The sequence below is a fragment of the Spermophilus citellus genome, assembly GCF_964194105.1.
Source record: "Spermophilus citellus genome assembly, chromosome: 9".
Taxonomy (NCBI): Eukaryota; Metazoa; Chordata; class Mammalia; order Rodentia; family Sciuridae; genus Spermophilus; species Spermophilus citellus.
This window is the reverse complement of record NC_138191.1, coordinates 6,309,937-6,334,852: the sequence shown is the minus strand read 5'-3', so window position 1 is coordinate 6,334,852 and position 24,916 is coordinate 6,309,937. Positions and strand designations below refer to the sequence as shown.

The following is a 24,916-nucleotide window of genomic DNA, read 5'->3' as shown; positions in this document are numbered from 1 at the left end:
TCCCAGCAACCGAACTGAATGGCTGTTGCCAGGCAACTCCAGAGTTGAGGTTTGGGGCCGCCCACCTAGATATTCCTACTTTCTCAAACAGGCTGGTGGGGGGCCTTCCCCGCCTCCAGCCCGCTCGCGAGCGCGCGGACCTACCGCGCCCAGCGCCGCCCACGGGCTACGGCGCGGCACAAAGCGGTGCCTTGGAGGCCGAGCCTCGGGCGCGGGAGCGGTGGTCCCCCGCTCCTGCCTGGGCTTCCCTCCAGTCTCGCGCCTTGCAGGAATGTTCTTAAAGTACTGATTTCCAGTCTGTGTTGTCGGGGCTAAGAGTTGTTTTCCCCATCCCCTCGACACTGCCTCTGTTGGCCTAGGCCACCAGCGGGAACCCCGGACCCAGCCGACACCCTGAGACCACGTGCCGCACTGGCCCCAAATACCTCCCTTCCCCGCAAACATTTCCGGCCTTCAAAATACCTTTCGATTCTCCCAAATGACGCACCCTCACGTACGGTTTTGCTCTCCCAACGCACGCGCACCTGCACCACTCTGCTCCCCGGAGGACAGTTGTATTCCTAAATTCCATTCTGTCGCTCCACCTACTCGGTCTCCTAAATCCGCGACTACCCTCACGGAACCTGTCCTACTCCCCCCTCCCACATTCCGATGTCCTCTCCCAGAGACCTCGACGCCCCTTCTATAAGCCTCAGGACCACCCCACCCACTTAGAATCATTTCCTCCAGACACCACCCCCGAGCGTCTGAGTCCCCACCTACTGCCCCCGACCCCACGGTTGTGTGTGGCGCCCCCCACCCCCGCTTTCCTTTCAAGGCATTGATACTTCCCGCCAGGGCCCAGCTTCCCCAGGATCTCACTGCCCCCATTCAGTCAATGTCGCCCAACCTCTCTCCCCTGGATCGGGGCCCCTCCGGACGCCAGGGTCGGCCACTAGAGGGCAGGAGCTCCCAGCAGCAACTGGAGGTGGAGGCTGGAAAGGAAGAACCTTAGGGTTCGGCAGAGCCCAGGTTTCGACCTTCTTTAAGTGGAAATTTCCCCCCTGCCCCCTTCTCGGGGGGAGAAAGCCGAGGAGGGAACCCAGGCTGCTGGAAAGCCCGGCCTGCTGGGGCGGGGACTATGGGTTTCAGGGTAGAACCGTGTGTGGAACGGGACAGGGAGCGGTTAGAAGGGTGGGGCTATTCCGGGAAGTGGAGGGGGGCAGGGAGGGAGTCCAAAACTAGCACCTAGTTCACTCGTTATTAAGTACTCTTATTTCTTCTCAGCACGCAGAGTGGGCTTCAAAGGACCCGTAGGGGAGGGAAGTAGAGTGGCGGACCTCGGGGTAGGCCTCCTGGCCTTGGCTGTCAGGGCCTTCAATAGGCCCCCCTTCTCTGCTCCCTTTCCTCACCTTAGCTGTTGTGCTGGGGCTAAAAGTAGAACGGGTGGGGGGAGGGGGTCACGCTCCCTAACCCCTCCCCCACACCCACCTCCTGAGTCAGGGAGTGGTTGGTAAAAGGGGGAGGCCAGGGAAGAACAAACAGGTTGTCAGAAGTTGAGTGATTGGAGACCATGTACCCTACTCAGGAATGGTTGGGGAGAGGAGGAAAAGGCAGGAGGTAAGGAAGGGGGAAGGGGGGCGGAGTTTTGTCACCTGTCCACCTGCTCCGGCTGTGCCTAGGGCGGAAGGGGGGACTGGTATAAAGCAGCAGGCGCCAGTGCCTCTCCAACTCACTGCAGTGCGGCTGGAGTCTGCTCTGCCCCCTCCCCACCAGTTCAACACCACCATGACACCTGGCATCCAGTCCCCCTTCTTCCTGCTGCTGCTTCTCCCAGTGCTTCCAGGTGAGGGCCTGAGGTTTGGAGGGGGCTGCCCTGCTCATGTGGTATTCCTGGACTTTCTGTGGGTTTTATTTCCTGGCAGATGGCACCATGAGAGTCAGAAATTGCAGACAGGTGTGAACAGGTTGGTACCAGGATGAAGGAGAGAGACTCAGGACAGGCTGAGAAGAGGCAGCCCCCAGGAGAGGGGGTGCAGGGGAAGAGAATGTCCTGAAGAGAAGTCTAGGAGGGAAGGGAGTCGGGAAGGGTAAGTCTTAGGAGTGAAGAAAATGGACCAGCCAGGAGTAGAGGTGTATGGGAAGAGTGGGAGAGGCTGCCAGCAGGGTAGGAGGAGGGGGGCAGACCCAGGGCTGCCCGATGCCGACCAATCCCCAGTCCTCCTGATATTACTTCTCCTGTTAGCAAAGGTTATATTTTCTCCTTGCTCTGATTTGCCCTCCAACCCAGTAGTTCTTACAATTTCTGGCTCCAATTAGGTCAGAAAGTAACCCAGTGTCCAACTGTGTTGAGAGAAGTACTGTGAGAATGACCAAAAGTTTACTCCCCACCTCAGCTATGGTTCATGCTCTGCTGCCATTCCAGGACAGAATAGCGTTACCTTATCTGAAGGTCTCCAGCACTGCCCTAAACTCGGCCAATTCTATGATCACTACCACTCCAAGCAGCAGGTCTCCATCAAGCTCTGCCTCCACCCCAGTCCACCATGGCACCTCATCTGGGACCAGTGGGGCTCCAAGCAGCAGCTCAGCCTCCACCCCAGCCCACCATAGGCCACTCATCTGGGACCACTGGGGCTCCAAGCAGCAGCTCAGCCTCCACCCCAGCCCACCATAGCCACTCATCTGGGACCACTGGGGCTCTAAGCAGCTCAGCCTCCACCCCAGCCCATCATGGCACCTCATCTGGGACGACTGGGGCTCCAAGCAGCTCAGCCTCCACCCAGCCCACCATAGCCACTCATCTGGGACCACTGGGGCTCCAAGCAGCTCAGCCTCCACCCCAGCCCACCATAGCCACTCATCTGGGACCACTGGGGCTCCAAGCAGCTCAGCCTCCACCCCAGCCCACCATAGCCACTCATCTGGGACCACTGGGGCTCCAAGTAGCTCAGCCTCCACCCCAGCCCATCATGGCACCTCATCTGGAACCACTGACACTCCAAGCGGCTCAGCCTCCACCCCAGCCCACATAGCCACTCATCTGGGACCACTGGGGCTCCAAGTAGCTCAGCCTCCACCCCAGCCCATCATGGCGTCTCATCTGGAACCACTGACGCTCCAAGCAGCTCAGCCTCCACCCCAGCCCATCATGGCAACCTCTCTGGGACGACTGGGGCTCCAAGCAGCTCAGCCTCCACCCCAGCCCATCATGGCACCTCATCTGGGACCACTGGGGCTCCAAGCAGCTCAGCCTCCACCCCAGCCCACCATAGCCACTCATCTGGGACCACTGAGCTCCAAGCGGCTCAGCCTCCACCCCAGCCCATCATGGCACCTCATCTGGACCCACCGGGGCTCCAAGCAGCTCAGCCTCCACCCCAGCCCATCATGGCACCCCATCTGGAACCAGTGGGGCTCCAAGCAGCTCAGCCTCCACCCCAGCCCACCATAGCCACTCATCTGGGACCACTGGGGCTCCAAGCAGCAGCTCAGCCTCCACCCCAGCCCACCATAGCCACTCATCTGGGACTACTGGGGCTCCAAACAGCTCAGCCTCCACCCCAGCCCACCATAGCCACTCATCTGGGACCACTGGAGCTCCAAGCAGCAGCTCAGCCTCCACCCCAGCCCACCATAGCCACTCATCTGGGACCACTGGGGCTCCAAGCAGCTCAGCCTCCACCCCAGCCCATCATGGCACCTCATCTGGAACCACTGGCGCTCCAAGCAGCTCAGCCTCCACCCCAGCCCACAATAACACTTCAGCCCCAACTGCAGGGACTTCATCAGCCTCAGCTGCCACTTCAGTACACAGTGGCACTTCTACTATGGCTACTACAACCCTACTTGGCGAGGGTACTAGATCCTCAGTTTCCAGCCAGCTGTCTGACATTTCCACCACCGCTGCCAACATGGGAAACAGTACTGTTGCCAGTAGCAATAGCCATAGCACGGTGCCTCCCTCCACCTCCTCCAATCATTGTTCTCCTTCCCCGGTGTATGTTAGGGTCTCTTTCTTCTCCCTGTCTTTTTACATTTTAAACCTCAAGTTTAATTCTTCCCTCGAAAACCCTAGAACCAACTACTATCAAGAACTGCAGAGGAACATTTCTGAATTGGTGGGTATCTGCGTTTCTTTTGCCATACTCCCATAGGGCAGCTTTCAGAATTATTTCAATCTTTTGCATTAAGCCTGAGTCCTTTTCCTCTCACCCAGGTTTTGCAGGTTTATAAACAAGATGGTTTTCTGGGCCTCTTTAATATCATGTTCAGGTACAGTTCTGGGTCAGACTGTGTGTGTGTGTTTTGGGGCTTGTGGTCATAAATGTTGTGCGGGACCTTGTGTTTAAGGTTGGGGGGAAATAATGAGCCAAAAGCTGGAACCTTTGGCTGAATTGATTATTTCCTATGACCAGACCAGGATCTGTGGTGGCAGAACTGACTCTCGTCTTCCGGGAGGGTACCACCAATGCCAATGAAGTGATGTCACACTTTTATCAGCTTAAAGAGGAAGGATCCAATTATAACCTGAACATCTCAAGATTCAAGGGTGAGGCTACATCCCCAACTAGAGCCGAGCCCCATGAAGGGGCTCCTCTCCCTCCAGTTGTGCTCTTTGGTGCTAGCAGGAGGAGGGCTACCTCCTTTTGGAAACTTCCTTGACCACTGCTTTTCCTTTTAGCGAATGAGGTGCTGTTTCCTTCCTCTGCCCAGTCTGGGTCTGGGGTACCAGGCTGGGGCATTGCCCTGCTGGTGCTGGTCTGTGTTCTACTTGCGTTGGCCATCTTATATCTCATTGCCTTGGTAAGTACTCAGTCTCTGGCCTTCACTGGAATCCCCTGGTAGACGGAACCCTGTGGTCCAGCATACATTCCTGTCTCCCCAGGCGGTGTGTCGGTGTCGCCAAAAGAACTATGGGCATCTGGATATCTTTCCATCCCGGGAAACCTACCATCCTATGAGTGAATACCCCACTTATCACACCCATGGGCGCTATATGCCCCCTGGAAGTACCAACCGTAGCCCCTATGAGGAGGTGAGGCTGGGCCCCCCAAGCAGGGAATGGAGGCAGAGGCTCTGGCTGGGGAGGTGTCCCAGGGGGATATTTGGAAACCCAAAGAGTTTGTAAGAGGTGAGCCTTAAAGAGCCTGGCAAGATTGGTGGGGGTAAAAAAAAATTGGTGGGGGTGCTTGGAGGTGCTCTGGGGCACAGGTCTGGGAAAGAGATCAAGGAAGCAAGGGGACCTCAAGAGGGAATAACCTCATTACCAACATTCCCAAAAGAGCATTCATTACCTGTCCACATTCACCACTGGCTGAATGGGCACCAGGGCAGTGCTCAGTAGGATGCCCAGAGGCAAAATGGGTGGGGCAGTGTGTCCAGGGGAGCTCTTCCTGCAGTCACAGGAGTACACCTGGGCCCGGTTCACCTCCTCCTTGGAGTGGGGAGTAGATTGAGAAAGGCTGGGGGGGGGTCTCCAGGGGAGAGGAAGAAATCTCACCAAATCAGGTGAGCAGAGCGGAGGGGTTCCTGGGAGCCTCAGGGGAGCAAGGACACCCCACCACACACACACACACACACACACACACACACACACACACACACACACTGCCTTTCTGTGCAGGACCTAGTAAATAATTATAGCAGTCACCCGGGACTTGAAAGCCACTCGAGTGGGGGAGGAGATGAGTTTCCTTTTCCTGCCTCCCTTTCTCTCCTTCTGGGGATCGCCTTCTCCCGGTTTTATATGCTTGTGTGCACACAACCCCCCACTTGGGCTGGAGGAGCAGAAAATGGAGAGAGAAGCGGGCAAGGTGCAGGCTGGGCAGGCAAGGGGGCTGAGCAGCGCCGGGAGGGAGTGGAAGGGAGCAGTGAGAGGAGCGAGGAGCGGGCTGTTTACAGTCACCTGGCTGCTGGTGGGGCTGCAGGTGCTATCTCCAAGTTAACCCCTTGAAGGCTGATCCAGTCCCTGGGCTGACTACCCCAGACTGGGGAGCCATCCAGCGGTCCCAAGAGATAGCTTTTGCCCCTCACCCTGGATCTCTTTTCCCTCCACCCAGGTGTCTGCAGGCAACGGCGGAGGCAGCCTCTCTTACACAAACCCAGCAGTGGCAGCCACTTCTGCCAACTTGTAGGGACAGGTCACCTGCTCAGCCTCAGCTGCCAGAAGTGCCTCAGGTTCTCCACTGCCAGAGCCCCCTCCCCCAATCTGGGCTGGTGAGCTGGGAATCCGGTTGGGCTGCTCACAGCCTCCCTCAGAGGCTCTACCAAGCCCCCCTAACCCATCTTAGCCTGGTGAAGCCCAGCTGTGCCCTGGGGGATATGCCTGGGACAGTGGGGCCATGGTAGCTCTCAGGAGGATTGGCCTAGAAATTCTTGCCATGGAGGTGAGAACCCAAACATGACTGAATAAAATGTGGCCTCATCACAATAAAATGTCGCCAACTTGTGATCTTTCAATCTGCAACTGGTGGATAGGAGGATCCATTAGAATGTGGCGGTGAGGAACCCTGGAAGGGACTTTGGGAGGTTGGAGGTGGAAAGGAGGTAAGGAGCAGGGTTTGAGAAGCAGATGTGGGGAAAGAGGTGATACTGGGGCACAGGGTGACCTGCTGGAGAACTCAAGAGTCACCTCTCCTCCATTCCTGGTGGCACAGGAGGAAGAAGGAAATGAAACCTCCTAGGCCTGCTCCGGTGGGCCGGGATGACTCGGCTCCGTCAGCACGTGGCTCAGCCAGTGGATGGCTGTCCCCTCTCCTCCAGCCTGGGTTTCACTGGGCTGGCCACCCTCCTCTCCTGCTGGCACTGTGCCCCCAGGCAGCTCTATTCTTAGTTGCCTGGGTGTGAAGCAAATCCTTGGGCAGTGATAACAGCAGCAGAGTCAACACCACTGTGATAAGTGGGGGCTGGGTCAGATCCGGCAGCTGGCGCCAGACCCTGCCCCCACCCTGGCCCCTCAATGCCACACCCACTGCTAACCCTAGGGTGGGATCCCAGGCACCCTGGGAATGGGGAAGTGGATTCTGGTTCCGTGACCCTTTTAGGCCCAGGCACGATGCCCGGGCCCTGAACCACATTCCCCCGGGGCCCAGTGTGGCTGTCCAGGTGCCCAGTCTAGGACCTGACACAGCAGCCAGGGTGCTGTGCCTCCTGGCAGCTATGGTAAGCTGGGGCCTGGGCCTAGTACAGGTGTGGCAGGAGGCTGGGAGTACCTGGCTTGGGTACCTCCTTCCCTCAAGCACCCTACCCTGACCAATAGCAAAGCACCTTGGAACCCTTCCACCCCCATTCACTGCACAGAAACCAAGAGGAATGGTCACGCTCAGGGAAGGCAGAAATGTGCCTGGCGTCACAGTTTATTGTTATAAACCATGAAAGTTACAGCTGTTGCTTGGCACAGGTCTAGCAGTGCCCACTGCAGGGAGGCAGCAGCAAGCACCAGACGCCTTGCCTGGCCCAACCAAGCAGGAACATCCAGCCTCAGCTGGGTCCCCAAGGGAGACTTGGCACGTTGGCATGGGTACAGGACAGGTAAAGCATGCAAGCGGGAAAAGAGGGAGGGAAGGGGCATGCGGCTGGGGGGTAGGGGAAATCCAAATAAAGCAGGATGATAGGGTCCCATCTCCACTCGGGAGACCAAAAGCCTGTTTGCCCCAAGGCTATATGTAGTTCAGCATCAATGGGGCAAGGAGTTTGTCAAGGCGAAGGGCAGAGCTGGGGATCATGCCCAGTATTCCAGGCGCCCTCCCTCCCAGTCAGCCTTGGCACAAGACAGGGGTGAGGAAGGGGCTCTCTCCATGATTTGGGTAAGATGCCGAGGGCAAGGCAAGGGGCGGAGGCTTGATGGGCATGGGGGCTGGGGCTAACCAACAGGCAATGGAGAGAATGGGGGCATCCAGAGAGGTGAGCTGAGGAGAGCTCCTTGGTCAAGAGAAAGCCCTGGGAAGACACAGACAGAAGGGGAGGGGCAGGACCACATGTCAGGAAGAGTTGGGGGAGATGTTGCTGGGGAAACAACCCAGTGTGGGAGGCTCGGGGAAGCCAGGGCCCAGTGAGACTCCAGGTGGACAGAGCCGTCGGAAAGGATCAGTCTAGCTTGGCGAAGCCTCCAATGGTGACTTTCCTCTCCGGCTTGGTGCCCACAGGCTCCTGCAGCTGTACCGCACCACCCCCTATGAAGCAGAAGGCAGGGCACACAGGCCCTGAGCAGTCCAGGGGGCACTCGAGGAGCCCCCGGAAGGACACAGCATCCAGGAAAGAGACTCGACCCCGCTCATAGTCCAAACAGATACCCAGGCGGGGTGGCAGGGGCACTGTGCAGCTGGCAGCCGGGCCATCCCTCCCTGTCAGCCCTGCATTTGAACTTGCTCCAGACCCCAGCAGGATCTTGCCCATGCCGATGGTTAGGAAAGCAAAGGGTGGTAACGCCTCCACGGTGGCATCCTCTGCACCGCTGTCATGCCCGCTGTCCGGGTCATACCTGCAGAAGGGGAAGTTGGGTAGGAGGATGTTGGGGGTGGAATAAGGGAGCCAGGAACAGGAGACCAGGAGGATGAGATGTTGGGAGGATGGAATGCTGGGAGTGGGAGGTGGAACAAATTGACTTTGGATCGAAGAGACAGGGTTCAGAGTATAGGGTTGGGGGCTTGGTTTGGTGGGAAAGGGTTATCGAAAGGAAAGCACATTGATGAGAGATGTTGGAGAAAAGGGAAGGTAAGTATTTGCACAGCACACTGAAGAAATATGGTAGCTGGATATAGTCGCACATGCCTGTAATCCCAGTGACTCTAGAGGCTGAGGATTACAAATTTGAGGCCAGCCTCAGCAACTTAACAAGACACCCTATTTCAAATTTTTAAAAAGTGAAAAAGAGCTGGGTGCAATGGTGCCTGCCTGTAATCCCAGGGGCTCAGGAGGCTGAAGCAGGAGAATCGCAAGTTCGAAACCAACCGCAGTAACTTAGCAAGGCCCTCAGCAACTTAGAGATACCCTGTCTCAAAATTAAAAATAAAAAGGGCTGGAGATGTGGTAAAGCATCCCTGGATTCAATCCCCTGATACCGAATAAAGAAAATAAGAAATAAAAAGGGGGCTGGGTGTACAGCTCAGAGATAGAGTGCCTCTGAGTTAAATTCCTAGTACTCCCCACACCAAATGTGGTGCTTATCAAGATAGAAAGATGTTGAGAAAAATGGTGTTCAGGAAATCATGCTGGTACTTGGCATTAACCCAGGGTGCTTTTAACACTAAGCTATATCTCCAGTCCTTTTTTATTTTTCATTTTGAGACAGGGTCTTGCTAAATTGCGAGGTTGGCCATGAATTTGTGATTCTCCTCTTTTAGCCTCTCAAGTCGCTGGGATTACAGGCATGTGCTACTGTGCCTGGCTGGGAAGAGGGTTTTGAGAGTTAGAAAGGATGAGGGGTTAGTTATTAAGATGGGGGAAGGTATGGCTGGGTGCAGTGGTGCATGCCTGTAATCCCAGTGGCGTGGGAGACTGAGACAAGAAGATCATGAGTTCAAATCCAACCTCAGCAAGGTAGCAAGGCCCTAAGCAGCTTAATGAGAACCTTGTCTCAAAATAAAACATTAAAAGGGCTAGGAATGTGGCTCAGTGGTTAAGCGCCCCTGAGTTCAATCCCTGGTATTAAAAAAAAAAAAAGATGGGGGAGGGAAAGGGCTTGTAGAAATGAGATGTTTAAGGAAAGAATTGAGAAAAGATGGGGGTGAAGGAAGTTCTGGAGGGAAAAAGTTTCATGGAGAAAATAAGGCGCTAGAAAGGACATGAGGATGTAGAGATGTAGGGTACTGGTCTTGAATGACAGACAGAAGCAAGTGATAATGGCTTCCCCTTCCCTCGTCCCCTTCCCCAGCCACACACCCTGAAAAACAATCCTCAAAGACCCTTGTGCTGAACCCACAGCCTCCCAGCCTGGCTCCTCTGTTCCTGCTGCTTCCTTCCCAACCCCATCACGGCAATTCTGGGTACTGCACTTGCTACCTCTGCCCTGTCCCTGGCTCCCACCCAGGGTCCCCATTCCCTCCAGAGGGGCCAGACCTGGGGCTGATCACATCCGGGGCACCCTGGAAGCTTTCCTGAAGCTTGCTCTCCAGCCCGACGCCCACCTTGACCAGGTAGGAGGCAGGGTCTACGGCACAGGCCCAGTAGCTGCGGCCCTGGGTCACAGCTACATCGCCCAGGACCACATCCACACTCAGGTGACAGCCAGTCAGCAGCCGCTCAGCAGCCAGCAGCAGGGGCAGCCCGGGGACGCTCCGCACTGCTCGCTGGTCCTTGCTGATAGCCAGCCGCTCGCGGCTCGCACCCCAGCGGCCATCGAGGAAGAAGTGCAGAACTGGAACAGGGAGGAGGGTTGAGACAGAAGGAAGAATTCAGGAACAAACGCTGGCACTGGGGACAGTGAAGTGTGAGCACAAGACACTGGGAGATTTCAGAACAGGAAACAACCTCTCAGGGTGTTCAGTTACCAAGAAAAGGTAGGGAAACTCAGGAGAACGGACCTGGGGAACTGAAATGAGGCTCATAAGAGAAAACGAAAGGGACATTCCAAGTGGACACGGGCTCCAGGAAGTTTCACTGGTGACTAGTGAACAAGAACCAGAGCCCCAGACGTTGACCGACTCACAAGGCCTCCTCCAACCTCCGCCCCGTGGTAGGCCCTCGGGACAGTCGGGGGCTCACACCTGCCTCTATACCCAACCCTCCTTCTCTGCCTTTGCTTTGGAGGTAAGTGTCCCCTATCATGCCCAGGTCCCAGCAGGCAAACTGTTTTCTAGAGTCACTTTCCTGACATTTATTGAACTATGAGCCAGAAACTGTGCTGTGCTGTCTTCACCAGTGTCGCCTCAAAACAGTCAAATTCTCACACAACTCGATGAAGCACCATTATTATTGTTATTATTCTGTGGGGGACTGGGATTGAACCCAGGATACCACTGAACTATAGCCTCAGCTCTTGTAATTCCTTTTTTTTTTCTTTTCTCCATTTTGAGACAGGATTTTGCTAAGTTGACCAGGCTGACCTCAAATTTATGATCCTCCTCCCTCAGCCTCTCAAATTGCTGCAATTATAGACACGCACTATCATGCCTGGCAGTATTATTGTCCCCTGTAGAACAGGACTCTGAAGTTCAGAGAGGGTGAAAAACTTGTTGAAAGGCACACAGCAAGAGTTAGATCTGGGATTAGAATACAAGAGGTCTAGCTCCAGAGTATGAATGCACACGACCAACAGTATTAAACCATCCCTCTAAGCTGCCTTTAATCTCAGTTTATGAGGCAGGAGGATCACAAGTTTGAGGCCAGCCTGGACAACTTTGCAAGACTCTGTCTCAATTTTTTTTTATAATTTATTTCTTAGTTTTCAGTGGACACAACATCTTTATTTAGTTGTAGCTGGGCCCAATATCTTTATTTTAATTTTTTTATGTGGTGCTGAGGATTGAACCCAGTGTCTCACACATGCTAGGCGAGTGCTTTTTGGCTGAGCCACAATCCCAGCCCCTCAAATTAAAAAAAAAAAAAAATTATAAGGACTGGGAGCTGGGGTATAGCTCAGTTGGTAGAGGGCCTGCCTGGCATGCACAAGGCCCTGGGTTCAGTCCCCAGCACCACAATAAATAAATAAATAAATAAAATAAAATAAAATAAAGGCCTGGGAATGTTGCTCAGTGGTAAAATGTCCCTGGGTTCCATTCCCAGTACCCCAACCCCCATAAAAAAAAAAGTACACTGTCTCTACAGTGTCCACCTGGAACCAGTGGAGGACCCAAGCCTGGCATCCCCACGCCCCCTGCACAGATGTCTGTGTCTGCCACTCCTGCCGCCCGCCTGTCACTTACCAGGTGCTGGGGGCGTGTGCAGGTGTACGTCTTCGCTGTACTCGCCATACCCGGCTTTGTTGCAGCCCCGGACACGCAGCACGTACACAGAGCCTGTGTCAGGGTTCTCAAGGAGGGCACTGGTGCCCCTCACCTCCTCCCGCCGCTGCCAGCGGGCGGGGCCCGGCTGGGCAGGCACATCAGTGCGGCGGAACTCGACCGTGTAGTGCCAGGCAGGTGGTGAGTGGGGGGGCAGCCGCCAGCACAGGAAGATCTGATCATAGGCAAAGGTGCGCTGGGTGTCAATGACGGGTGCCTCGGGCACTGTGGGAAGAGAGAGCGGGGGTCAGTCGGGGACTGATCACTGGCCTGGCATGAAGGGCAGGGCAGGCAGGAAAAGGGAGAGCAGCGGGAGCCGGGGGGGTGAGTGTGGGTGAGGGAACGGGGGAGAGAGCCCATCTGGGCACTGGGCACAGGTGGACAGGTCAGGGCCCAAGGAAGAAGAGGTGGGAGAGCACTGGGCAGGAGTCAGGAGGCCTGGACTACAGGTGAGTCAATTTCCCTTCCTGAGCCTCAGCTTCCTCCTGGGACCAGAGAAGCTCCGGGGGCTCCTTTCGGCTTAGACCATCTCCGAATTAAGAGGAGCCCCAGGGGGTCAGACAAAGGCCACGGGAACCCAGGCAAAAGGGCCCTGAGCGGCAGAGAGGGGAAGCAGGATTGGTGCGGAGGTGCCACCATCGGCAAGACAGAAACAGGAGGTGACAGAGGGAAAGCAAGCCAGCCAGCAGGGCAGGGTGTGGGGGTCAAGGGGAAGAGAATAGGGGTCCCAGGACAAAAGATGAGAAGGGCCAGGGCCTAAAGAAGGCTCAAAAGAGACCGCACTGGCCAAGTGGGAGGACCAGGAGGTCGGGTAGAGCAGAAAGAAGAAAGCACTGAGTGGGGGCTGAGCTGCTTGGAGCACGGGAGGGGCCGGTTTGGGGGCCCGGCGGGGGGCAGGGCCCCCGGGGCAGGGCCGCTGACTTGCCTGGGGTGCTCCGGAGCAGAGTCCGCGGTGGCCACAGCCTACAAACAAAGAGAGGGAGAAGCAGCGCTGAGCGCGGTAGGACGGTGTGGCAGGTGGGCTGGGTGGGAGGCCGGGGAGCTCCCCGGTGGGCACTGCCCCCCGGGCCCGCTGCTGGGGAGGAGGGGAGGAAGGCTCTGGTTGGGCAAGGGCCTGGCCACCTCCTTACCTCGCAGAAAGCTGAGCTCTGTCAGCAGCTTCATCTCACGCCCCACATCCAGCTGACAATGGCGGAAGGAGGAGCTGGCAGCTGGTCGGAATGTCTGCAGGGCCTCAGTGGCTCTGGCAATTCTGGGATGGGGGCAGGAAGGGATCAGGCACTGCCGTCTGGGTAGCCGCCCTTCCCCTTGATTTTGCCTTGCCTGCCCCTGAGAACCTTGGCCTCACCCCTTGGAATACGCGGGCCTCCAGGTGCCAGCTCTCTGCCTGGCGAGGACTCTAGACACTGTCTGAGAGGTCGCTACCCCCAAATGCCCCTGCCTCCCAGAAGCCTGGGCCCTGTGCCGTGCCCCTCGGTACCTGTTGTGCAGCTGTTTGGCTGCTTGTACAAAGCAAGGCTGGTCTGTCTCCTTAAGCACTTCCTGGGCATAGCCCACCAGGCCTGAGCCGTCCAGCAGGCTCCGGTGCTCCTGGAGCTGGGCGCTGAGACGGGTCAGCCGCTCCTGCTGACATTCTTCAATGGCCTGAAGCAGCGATGCCCGCTTCTCCTCCAGCACAGCCCCCAGCCCCCGTACCAGCTGTGACACCTCCTCCTTCGCCTGCTGACCACTCACCTGCCCAGGGAGCAACACCCAAAGGACGCATGACTTACTATCTTCCTGTGCCAGCCTCCTGGGACCACAGCACCACTAGGATCACAGGGGATCTGGGGGAATCCTATCCACACAACTTAATAGGGCCAGACTCACGGCTAAGGCCTGTACCCTCAAATGGGCTCAACTTTTTTTTTTTTTTTTTTTTTTTTGGTACAGGGGATTGAACTCAGGGGCTCTCAACTGCTGAGTCATATCCCAAACCCTATTTAGAGACAGGATCTCACTGAATTGCTTAGTGCCTTCTTTTGCTAAGGCTGACTTTGAACCTGTGATCCTCCTGCCTCAGCCTCCCCAGCAGCTGGGATTCCAGGCATGCACCACAGCACCCGGCATTGGGTTCAACTTTTGAAGGTTTGTGCTAACCTTCCTGGATGACCACATCATAACTATACGGTAGAGAGAGATCTACTTCCTCCTTTTTTGTTGAACTCAGTTGATATAGGAAAAAGGCATAAAGGTTGTATTTTGTTTTGTTTTATTTTTGGTACTGGGCCCTTTACCACTGAGCTACAAACCCAGCCCTTTTTATTTTTTATCTTGAGACAGAGCCTTGCTAAGTTGCTGAGGATGGCTTTGAAATTGTGCTCCTCCTGCCTCAGCCTCCTGAGTTGCTGGGATTACAGGTGTGAGCCACCATGCTTGGCTAAAGCAAAAAAAGTTTTTTTTTTCCTTTAATCTGGGATTGAACCCCAGGGCACTTAACCATTGATCCACATCCCCAGCCCCCCCCCCTTTTTTAGTTATTATTATTTTATTTAGAGACAAGGTCTCATTGAGTTGCTTGGGGCCTCGCTTTTGCTGAGGCTGGCTTTGAATGAGAGATCCTTCTGCTTTAGCCTCCCGAGTTGCTGGGATTACAGGTGTGCACCACCATGCCAAGCCAGCATAAAAGTTTTATTAATTTAAATTTATTTTTGTGGTGCTGGGGGTTGAACCCAGGGGTACTCTACCACTGAGGTATGGTCCTTTTTATTTTGAGATAGGGTTTGATAAATTGCCAAAACTGGACTGGAACTTCCTCCTGCCTCAGCCTCCTTTGTAGCTGGGATTACAGGCAAGTGCCACTGCACTGTGCCTGGAGAGTTTTATTAATTTTACATGTACTTGGGGATCTTTACAAAACAGTGAACCCCAAAGAAATCACCTAAGCCTGATGCTCTTAAACTTTTATTTAAAAAAAGAACATTTTCTTTTTTATTTTGGGTACTGGGGATTGAACCTGGGGCCTTGCATATGCTATGCACATATTCTACCACTGAGATTTACCCCCAGTCACAGACCAGTATATTTGTAAAGAATGACAGAACAAATAAATATCTGGATTGAGGTAGTAAATCCTACGGCTGTTGCTAAGAGATAAGTGGAGAAGTGGGGTAGAAGCTAGTGGAAGATAAGGGTTACTTCAAATAGTTTGTTTATTTAGGTTCATTGTAGCCCCAATTACTAGTCTGTGGCGATTGAGGCTATTTTCAGGTCTTGGCACGTGAAGCACATTCCTTCCAAAAGAATATTTATGGCTGGTAATGTGTAGGGAAATACAGGCCAAATGGACCTTTCTTTTTTTTGGTGGTGGTGGTACTGGGGATTGAACCCAGGAGCACACTACCATTGAGCTTGCACCCCCAGTCCCCCCCCTTTTTTTAATTTGAGAAAGGGCTTCACTAAATCGCTGAGATTGGGCTTGAACTTGGAATCCTCCTGCCTCAGCCTCCTGAGTTGCTGGGATTACAGGTATCAGCTACCACACCTGGCCCAAATGGCCCTTTCTGCAATTCAGTTCCTCAAACAATTTCAACTTGAAATAAACAATATACCAGTTTGAGATATTTTTCCTTAATTCCGTCATAATCCCAATCCCTTAAGGATTCATTCAAATAAGAGAGACCATGACCACACTAATGTCCACTTGGACCACACTAATTAATGTCCACTGGCAGCTATGCCAACTTCATTGCCTGTCTCCCCCATGTCAGCTGATCCAGTCTGGCACAAGATCAGAGCCATAACCTCACTGAGCTTCCGGCAAGTGTGCGATCCTCAGCTTACCAACCTCACTAGAGTCAGTCCCAGGCTGTCCCTGGGACACTAGGGTTCCTGCCAACCAAGTTTAACCAGAACCATGTCATGCACAGGTACCCCTCACAGACTTCCTGAGCTGGCAGAGGTGATGGGGGCATGCCCACCCACATTCCCCTCTCGTTCCCACTCCCGGGTAGGGCCCAAGACCCACCCCCGTGCCCTCCCTCACCTCGGTGTGCCTGACGGTCTCCTCCAGCTCACAGATCTGGGTCTGTACTGTGTCCTGGTTTCCCAGGATGTATGTCAGGCTCTTTGTCAGCTTGTCCTGAGGGGAAAGAAGGAGGTGGGCATCATGTCTGGCTCAGCAGAAGCCAGCAGTTAGGAGGAGGTATGTGGGTGTGAGTTGGCACTGGGGTTGGGTGAGGAGGGGTCCTCACCTTGAGGGCCTGGTAAGCGCTGAGCACTGGTGTGATCTTGTGCCCGCTGTGGGTGCGACGCACCCGGCAGAGTTGGCATACCAGCCGTTGACATGTCTTGCAGTAGTGGGTCACCTCTTCCTTGTGGTCTGGGCACATCAGGCCCTAGAAATACAAAGGGCAATGAGCTAGTCAGCCAAGGGTGCGTGTAAAGGTTCTGACCCATCACTGGAGCAGCTGGGCGCCCCTGCTCTGCTGGTCAGATGAGAGGGGAAGGATCAGTGGGTGGTGCTCCACAGTGCCATCTGGTGGTGCACACTGACATCACAGACCTTTCCTGCAGTCCAGGCAATGCCTTTTCACCAGCATTGCTCCTTTCACCTATGGTTTGGGATGTGTGGTAATAACGATAATAATGGTGATAATTAATCTAAGGCTTGTGGTTCATAATTAACTTTGTCCATCTTGTTCACTGCTGTACCCCAATGCCTAGAATAGCATCATGCTCATAGGTGCTCAATAAATATTTGTTCAGTGAGTGAACAAAATGTATAAACAGCACTTTGTACTGAACAGCGATCATCTCCTGTGATCCTACTAACAACCCTGCCAGTGTGGATACTGTAAGGCACATATTCTCATCTCCATGCAGCAGAGTGCTTTCTCACATGACTTTATTACAGAGAAAGGAACTTGGCAGTGGTAAGCCCCTGCCCACCTCATTTTGGAAGCCCACAATGCCAGGCACCCCATCCATTCAGCACCACCCTGTCCCTCCCTCCCCAGGCCCTGCAAGGGTTGGCTCACCTTGGGGCGGAAGGAGAGGGTGGGCAGGGTGGGCTCATGCTGGGCCTTCTGGGTGCCCCAGGGGTGGAAGAGCTTGAAGCACTCATTGCAGAAGGTGGCACGACACTCTGTGCAGCCCTTGGTGGCCTCTAGTGGTGGGGGCTTGCACAACTGGCACAGGATGGCGCCTCCTACGCTCACACTCTGGCGATACCGCTCCACCACACGCTCTAGGGTCAGGTTCCGGAAAAGCCCCGCCAGGCCCCGCTCCCCCAGCTCCACGTCACCCTGGCAGGTCGGGCATGGGAACATGATCACCTGGGGGTGCAAAGCACCTCTCTTCCGCCCGGGGTATGTCCCAAAGCCTGTAGATGGACCCGGAGGTAGAGGAGGTAAGTTACAGCTGACTGGGGGTGGGTGAAGTCTGTTCAATTTTTAAAAATTAGATTTTTATTGTGCCAGAGCTCTGTTCTCACTAGAGCTCAAATAAGCAACATCTACACCCCTGTAAATACAGACAGGCAGCCCTGACCAGTGATGAACCCCTTCCATCTTCCTGATGGATGACTCTACATTCCCACCCCCATCCCACAGGCCCCAGCCCCACCTGATTTAAGCAGCCGGTCCAAGCGATCTGGCTTGGGGAGAGTTCTGCGAGAGAGGCGGGGGCTGCGGGTAGAAGGGGTGGAGGCAGGAGACGTGGGCTCTGAGATTGGGTCCCCACCATGGCCTATGTAGCCCTGCTGGCCCAACACCTCCCGAGCACAGGCCTGGCACACGTTGTGGGTACAGGGCAGCACCAGTGGCTGCTTGTACATCTCTTGACACACTGGGCACAGCAGTTCTTTCTCCATGTTCTTCATGCTTGTCTGTGGAGGGACCAGGAGGCGGGATCAGAGCTCGGATAGTTGGGCATATCTGAGCAGGCCCTCAGCCGCCTTTAGAGATTCCCAGCAGTCTCAAGAAGAGGCAAGACAAGCTACCTATGGCTTTTGCCCAGGACCTGCCTTGGCCTGGTTCACACTGCTTCCCAGCCCTCTGTGCCTTGCCTGTTTCCCTCCCATATAGCTAAGACTCCACGGAGAAGGGAAGTTGGAACTCCTGCCTCCCCAGCTTCAACCCCCACAACCATCACTCGGGCTGCAGAGGCCCAGGGAGGCAGCCCAGCTCACCTGTCTCCATCCCTCCATCTCTGGGCCACCTGCCCCAACCCCTGGCATATATATCAAGGGCACCGCCCATTCTGCAGCTCGATGCGGACCCCCGCCCCCTTCTCTAGCACCCCCTCCACACGCGTGACTCCTCCCCACCAGCCAGGCACTGACTGCTCTCCGTCCTCCTGCCGCGGCTCAGGCCTGCGGCCACCCCAGCTTCCATCCTTCATCCTTCACTTCTCCATCTATCTTCTCTAGTCTCCCAAGACCAACCCCTTCCTCTTGGCCCCCTACCCTTTGGACTTTCAGCGCTTCCTGCAGCGCAACCAGGTCGGCCCTCAACCCCTTCCCCAAGCTGAGGATGGGGGGTCAAGCGCCCCGCCTACTCGCCCCCCTTCCCACCGGAAGTATCCCTCCCCCTTTTGGTGGCGGGGGTCCTCAAGCTATGCCCCACCCCCCACGCCTCACCTTGGTCCCTCTCTTCGCAGCCATCCCGGTCAGGGGCGCAGCTGACACAAAGGAGGGAGGGACAGGGAGGGAGGGGGAAGGAAGTGGTGGGGGGGAGCAGGGTTGGCACCGCCCCTGGGAGAGCCGGGCACGGGTTGCCATGACAACCGCAGGCTCGGCGCAGCCCTGAGTGGGGTGCGATGGGGTGGGGTCTCAGGGAGGGGTTCAAATTGGGAGATGCACCCTGGAGCAGCTCCTTCATCATTCCCTACGTGTCCTCAGTTTTCTTGGAAAATATCCAAGCTCACACATGCCCCCTTCTCATAGGTTAGTCCTTCCCCCCTGAAGCCCCAGTCCTGGTGCACTGCTGGCGGCTACCCCAGCCCACCCGCTGCGTCCGGGCAGCTCCTCGTTGCTTACATCCCAGCAAACCGGCGCCTCCACGGTACTCATCTCCTGGCTGTCGGGATTACCCTCATACCTACATTCCGACCCTCCCAGTCTTTTCTGCCATCCCTTAGCCCCCTGCCAACACCCCAGCATCTCCCTGGATTCCCACCTGTTCCAGGTTCTGGCTTATCCCGGACCCCTCTATGCCCCCCTCCCTTCACCTCGACCCCACTTTAACTCACACTGATGCGAACCAGTGCATCCATGATGGAAGTGAAGGTCTGCATATCCTCACCCTCAGCCATGGCCCTACCGTGCCCGCCCGCCCCCGGGTGCCTGATCCCGGCTGCGGCTGCGAACCCCGGGCTTAATGCAGGAGCCCGGTGGGGGTGTGGGGAGGGGTGGGGTGAGGTGTCACTGCGCATGCTCCAGGGACCAGCCTTGAACGGCGCCCGTCGGGGTGGGGGGCTGGGTGGGAAATAGTTCTCCCCACGTGGTTTTGGAAAGGCGTTCAGGGGGGTTGGGTAACATGGAATGGTATTTGCATGTCTTATGTTAGAATTCTTCATTAGCTCTTATTTTTCCTCATAGTAAAGCAAGAGGCTAGTTTTAGAGAAAGATGAGCTCCAGGTTGGGAGCGCTTCAGTTTGGGTTGGGCAAGAACCCACAGGAGATGTTGAGGCAGTAAGCGCGGCAGGTAGGTTTTGGGAACATGCACTAGAGGTGACATAAATGAACGGCAGAGAAGACACTGATGGGCTACAGGATAGAGGCCATGCGCCCAATGACTTGAAGACGTAAGTGCAGCGTGTACTGAGAGGCGGCGGACCTCCTGGGTACAGGGGAAGGCTGTGGACCAGGGCGGTGGCCGAGGATGCTCCTAGACGCATTATTTCCTCCTTGTCAGAAGAGGGCGCTGCCTGCCGGCGCCAAGAGGGAGAAAGAGGAAGAGGTGGGGTGAAGCCAGTCCGCATGGGGCGCTGACGCATGCGCACAACTAACCGCGCCCAGTTCGGCTCTCCTCTTTCTTGGCCAGAGGCTCGGATCCGACCCACTGCAGGGGCATGATGGGTAACAGGACCGACGGGATCCCCCGGCCTGGCTAGTGGGGGTCGGAGTTTGGGCGGGCCGGCTTTCCAAGTCCTTTCGGGACAAAGCTGACGTGCCCCGGGTTCTAGGGAGCGGGCATTTCCACGGGACCGGAGAGGTCGGCCGTCCTGGGTTGAGGGGTTCCTGGGGCTCGCTGCGGGATGAGGGGGGCTGGGAGTGCGGCTGCAGCCCTGGGTGCTGGGAAGTAGTCGGCCTACCGAGCTCCGGACCGACCCAAGGTGCCCGTGACTCCTGGAGGGGGGCGGAGCCTGACTCGGTCCCTTCCCTCATCCCTTCCAGTGGTGGGTACCGGCACCTCGCTGGCTCTGTCCTCTCTCCTGTCCCTGCTGCTCTTCGCAGGGATGCAGATGTACAGCCGCCAGCTGGCCTCCACCGAGTGGCTCACCATCCAGGGGGGCCTGCTGGGCTCCGGCCTTTTCGTCTTCTCTCTCACAGTATCCTGCCTGCGCTGGAAGGGGAGGAGCGTTTAGGGGCTGGAAGGGTGGAGGGCCACGTAGACTTGTGCCCTTCCCTGGTCACCACCCAGTTCGGCCCCTATTGTATTCCCTTCTCCTTAACTCAACGCAGGCCTTCAATAATCTGGAGAACCTGGTCTTTGGCAAAGGATTCCAAGCAAAGATCTTCCCTGAGAGTAAGTGTCTGAGTTCTCTCCTCTCTGACCCTCCCCAGACATGACACCGAATTTCTAAGTGCTGAGAAGGTAAAGGTGGTTAAGAAGAAAGAAGTTCACTCAACTCTCTGAAGATACTTTTGGATTCAGCATCTAATTTAGCTCATGACATTGAATTCAGCTGGAAGAGAAGGCCTCTGGTAGCCAGGACCAGTTCCAGGGAAGGTTTCAGGCGCACAGACAAGTGTGGGCTGATGTTTGGCATTCATCCAGAAGAGGAAGCAGGACCAAGTTCAGAGGGGTTCTGATGTGAAATTGACCCCAAATTAGTGAGTTCTACTGAGGGAATTTGTGAGGAGCCTAAGTATTACATACACCAAATTTTTATGGCAGAAGGGATAACTCTGAGATTATTTTCTGTTTGGAATAATCCTTACTTGTTCCTGTAATTTAGAATTGATGATTTGATTACTTATGGGGAATTAAGTTCATAAAGCAAATTAGGCATTAAGGCCAGATCACCTAAGGAATGCCACATGTTCAGAAATTCACAGCAGATGCAACCTCATGTGAAATCTCCATCTGATAAGACAGATCTGTCATTGTTGCCCTCATTTCTTGGCCCCCCTCTAGTTCTTGCTCTCTACCTACCCCTGTTGCAGGCTTCCAGAGCTCCTTCCAAGTCCCAGGACTTCTCTCTGTTACATTTTGATCCCATGTGTACCATTTTCATTTATTTCTGAAAGGAACCATTGTTGGGGGGCAAGATTCTTGTTCCTCTTTGGCTTCCCTGCCCTCCCTGGCTGGGCAGATGGGCCTGTTTGCCATTGCTTTCTGCCCTCCCACCTTCTCTTGTCCTATTCCATATGTCTTAAGGTCCTTTCCTGCCCCAATAAACGACTGTATCCAGACAATCAGTCTTCCAACTTGTGTCCAGGGAGCAAGTCCCTCAACTTCCATCACTAGTCAGCCAGCTTAATGAATTGATTCTCATTAGCTGGCATCTGGTGGAAAGGCCTTAACCCCCTTCCTAAATGGGACCAAGTCTTTCTCTTCAGGCTGAGGCAAGCTAGGAAGTTAAGTGGGTTTGGGGCAGAGCTAGTGTTCTAAGCATTGTGAAGACCATTAAAGTCCTCCTACTGTCATCATGCCACGCCCTTCCAAGCAGGTTTCCCAAGATTCAGGGGGCCTCTGATTTCTAGGCTTTGTGGACAAATGCCTGGTATTTCCATTGTGACTACCACCTGACTCTTTTTGTCCCTTCTTGTCTCCTTAGTCCTCCTCTGCCTCCTTTTGGCTCTCTTTGCATCTGGCCTCATCCACCGAGTCTGTGTCACCACCTGGTATGTGCCAGACAGCTGGGTAAGGGGTATATCACCCTGGCTTCCCCCGCCCCATGTAGCTCTCGCTCTGTGTTCCCTCCTTTAGTTTTCCCAGTTTCCCAGTCCTGAACTTGGATTCTTTCCCTGAAGCTAGACTCTGCCCTGGCAGTAGGCTGGTAGCATGCCCAGTGATGCTGTGGTCTTTCTGTCTCTACCCTGCTGTAGCTTCATCTTCTCCATGGTTGGTCTGTACTACATCAACAAGATCTCCTCTACTCTGTACCAGGCCACAGCTCCAGTCCTCACACCAGCCAAAGTCACCGGCAAGGGCAAGAAGAGAAACTAACCACAAATGTCTAATAAAGTTGATTCTTTGTAGCTCTGTGAGCTGTGTTATGTTGTGGGCCTCCTCTAACAATGCCTGCTGGGGATGTAAATGTTAAGACAGATGGGCGCCTACTCTTGAGACCTTGTGGATGGGGAAACTTTCCCCCCTTTTCTTTTTTGCAGTACTGAAATTGAACACAGAGTCTCATGCATGCAAGACAAGCACTCTACCACTGAGCTTCAGCCCAGGCCCTTTTAAAATTTTATTTTGATGCAGCATATCACTAAGTAACCCAGGCCAGCTTCAAGTTTGCGTTCCTTCTGCCTCAGCTGCCCGAGTAGCTGGCATTACAGGTGTGTGCCACTGCACTCAGCTTTAGCCTTCATTTTTGCCAAATATTTATTGAGTGCTGTCAGGTTGGGCGCTTTGGTAGATACTGGAGTGGCTTTTACTTGTGAGTCTCATTATGGAAAAGTGTATGAATGATCCACAATCGTGACCTTTGGTAAGAGGCTGCAGTGAAGGAAGCCCTGTCTGTCAGAACTGGAATAGATCTTGGAACAGAAGAGTTAGAGAAAAGCCCTTCAAGCCAGTGCTGTAGTGGGTTCCCTGTGGGGCTTTGTTACTCCAGCTCTCCACCCCAAGCAACCTCTGATGGAATGAGGCCAGGGACTGCTCAGGTCCTGCCCTGCCTGCTCTGTCATGAGGAGTGAATCTGTCCAGAGTGCCTAACCTTTAGGGTACTTGGGTGTCTCTACTGGATGGTGTGGGCTTTCGGTGCACACCTGTCTTGATCAGCTTTGTATTTGCCACATGCCTGAAACTGGGCAGAAGATTGGTGAGTTGGTTAAATAAAAGAACTTACCCTTCCACCCTTCCAGAACAGTATTCTGCACATGGGAGGTACCTAAGTTAGGAAATAAATCCCAGTGAAGATGAAGAAGGAAGTAAAGGATTCTGGTCAAAGATTTAGGCCACCTAACCCTGCCCCACTCCCATTTGTGTGCTGAGCCCCAGAACCTTCTTGCCTTTTATGCCCTGCCCAGGAGGGAACGCTAAGCAGTTTCCCCAAGATGCCGACAGAGGGCACTGTGGGTTTATCTTCTGGAGACCAGCAACACCCTCCCCAGCAAGTTAAGGAACCGGGGATGAGAGTGCTGAGGTCTTGCTATGGAAGGAAACTTCTTTTTTTTTAGGTGTGTGTAGGGGGGTGATTACCCACTGACCCACATCCCCAGCCCTTTTTTTATATTTTATTTAGAAACAGGGTCTCACTGAGTTTCTTCTGTCCTTGCTAAGTTGCTGAGGCTGGCTTACAACTCATGATCCTCCTGCCTCAGCCTCCTGAGCCTCTGGGATTACAGGTGTTTGCCATTGTGCCTGGCTGGAAGGCAACCATGAAGTCTTTTGTTCTATCCCTCTGCTGGGAGTAGAGGTAGAGTTCAGTGGAGAGGGCTGGGGATAACTCAGTTGGTAGAGTGCTTGCCTCACATGCACAAGGCCCTGGGTTCAATCCCCAGTACCACACACACACACACACACAGCTCAGTGGAGAACAGCCTCCCTGAGAGGCTGGCAGTTCTAGGCTCCATCTCCCCCACTGATGTGAGGAGTGAGAAGGGTTGTGATCTATAGGAACCTCTGAGGGAGGAGGGGTATTCCCCAGAATGGGCCCTGGGCCCATGAGGAGGTTGGATCGGTTCTAGGTCTTACTGTCAAACTGAATTCCTCCTTACCTGGAGTGGGAGCAGCGGACAGAGGGCCAGGTCCCAGTCCAGGTAGACATAACTCTGGGATGGATTGGGTGGGGCCTGACAGCCAATATCCTCTGTGGATAGGGGAGGATAAGAAGGAACCAAAGTGCTGGGCGCGGTGGCGCAGGCCTGTAATCCCAGTGGCTTGGGAGGCTGAGATAGGAGGATCGGGAGTTCAGAGCCAACCTCAACAACAACGAGGTGTAAAGCAACTCAGTGAGACCCTGTCTCTAAGTTAAATACAAAATTGGGCTGGGATGTGGTTCAGTGGTCGAGTTCCCAGAGTTCAATCCCCTGTAACCCCCCCGCCACAAAAAAAAAAGAGGACCCCAGAGAGCAGGGGCCAGGAGGCAGTGCCAAGGAATCTGTAGGACCAGGGTAGCATGTGGCCCAGGAATAATGACCCCCTCCCTTGGGGAGTGGGTGCATTTACAAGGCAGGTCGGCGCCAACGCAGCTCTCCACCCAGCCTATCTCTGTGGTGCCTAGTTGCAGGCTGCTTACACCTGACTTGCCAATTAACCCTGGCAGGGGCATCATAACCGCCTAAATCACTATCATTAAGTAAGGGGGCCTGAGGACACCAGGACATCCGGAGAGCCAGGTGAGAGAGTAAAGGTCTAACCTCTTGGCCCTTGGTCCCCTGGGGTTCTGCTCCACCCCGGAGGCAGCAGACCTGAGGGAGAGTGTGGCATTCCTGCCCCTGGAGGACAGAGGGAAACCAGATGTTTCCTCCTACTCCCTCGCACGTGGCCACAACACCCGTCAGCACCCGCTACGAGCTCGGGAAATGGGAGTAAATACTCCAGGCGGGAGGGGGTGTCCATGCTGGAGAATGAGTGTCCCAGGAGTCGTCCTTGGGTCAGAAGGTGATGCCACCCTCC

At 54.9% G+C, this 24,916-nt stretch overlaps 3 protein-coding genes across 4 annotated transcripts; 2 read left to right on the top strand and 1 right to left on the bottom strand.

Moving 5' to 3' along the window:
- Positions 1 to 3,794: 3,794 nt before the first annotated feature.
- On the top strand, positions 3,795 to 6,411 carry MUC1 (mucin 1, cell surface associated). The gene is made up of 6 exons (XM_081307384.1): positions 3,795 to 4,100; positions 4,199 to 4,254; positions 4,398 to 4,531; positions 4,664 to 4,785; positions 4,868 to 5,017; positions 6,042 to 6,411. The coding sequence occupies exons 1-6, from the start codon at positions 3,810 to 3,812 to the stop codon at positions 6,114 to 6,116; spliced, it is 828 nt and encodes a 275-aa protein (XP_081163510.1). The 5' UTR covers positions 3,795 to 3,809; the 3' UTR covers positions 6,117 to 6,411.
- A 927-nt stretch (positions 6,412 to 7,338) lies between these two features.
- Positions 7,339 to 19,232, bottom strand: TRIM46 (tripartite motif containing 46; the record flags this gene model as incomplete). 2 transcript variants are annotated; one of them, XM_081306676.1, is made up of 10 exons in its annotated part: positions 7,339 to 8,461; positions 10,039 to 10,336; positions 11,844 to 12,146; positions 13,052 to 13,173; positions 13,402 to 13,655; positions 15,946 to 16,041; positions 16,154 to 16,297; positions 16,940 to 17,283; positions 17,526 to 17,787; positions 19,152 to 19,232. In XM_081306676.1, the coding sequence occupies 10 exons, from the start codon at positions 19,212 to 19,214 to the stop codon at positions 8,068 to 8,070; spliced, it is 2,280 nt and encodes a 759-aa protein (XP_081162802.1). In that variant the 3' UTR covers positions 7,339 to 8,067. The 2 variants fall into 2 exon arrangements, with proteins under 2 accessions (XP_081162802.1, XP_081162803.1); XM_081306677.1 differs by lacking the exon at positions 10,039 to 10,336 and having other exon boundaries at positions 8,271 to 8,461; positions 19,152 to 19,214.
- A 604-nt stretch (positions 19,233 to 19,836) lies between these two features.
- Positions 19,837 to 22,329, top strand: KRTCAP2 (keratinocyte associated protein 2). The gene is made up of 5 exons (XM_081308510.1): positions 19,837 to 19,980; positions 20,299 to 20,453; positions 20,587 to 20,650; positions 21,906 to 21,972; positions 22,177 to 22,329. Exons 1-5 carry the CDS (start codon positions 19,974 to 19,976, stop codon positions 22,295 to 22,297), a joined length of 414 nt encoding a protein of 137 aa, XP_081164636.1. The 5' UTR covers positions 19,837 to 19,973; the 3' UTR covers positions 22,298 to 22,329.
- The last annotated feature ends 2,587 nt before the right edge of the window (positions 22,330 to 24,916 follow it).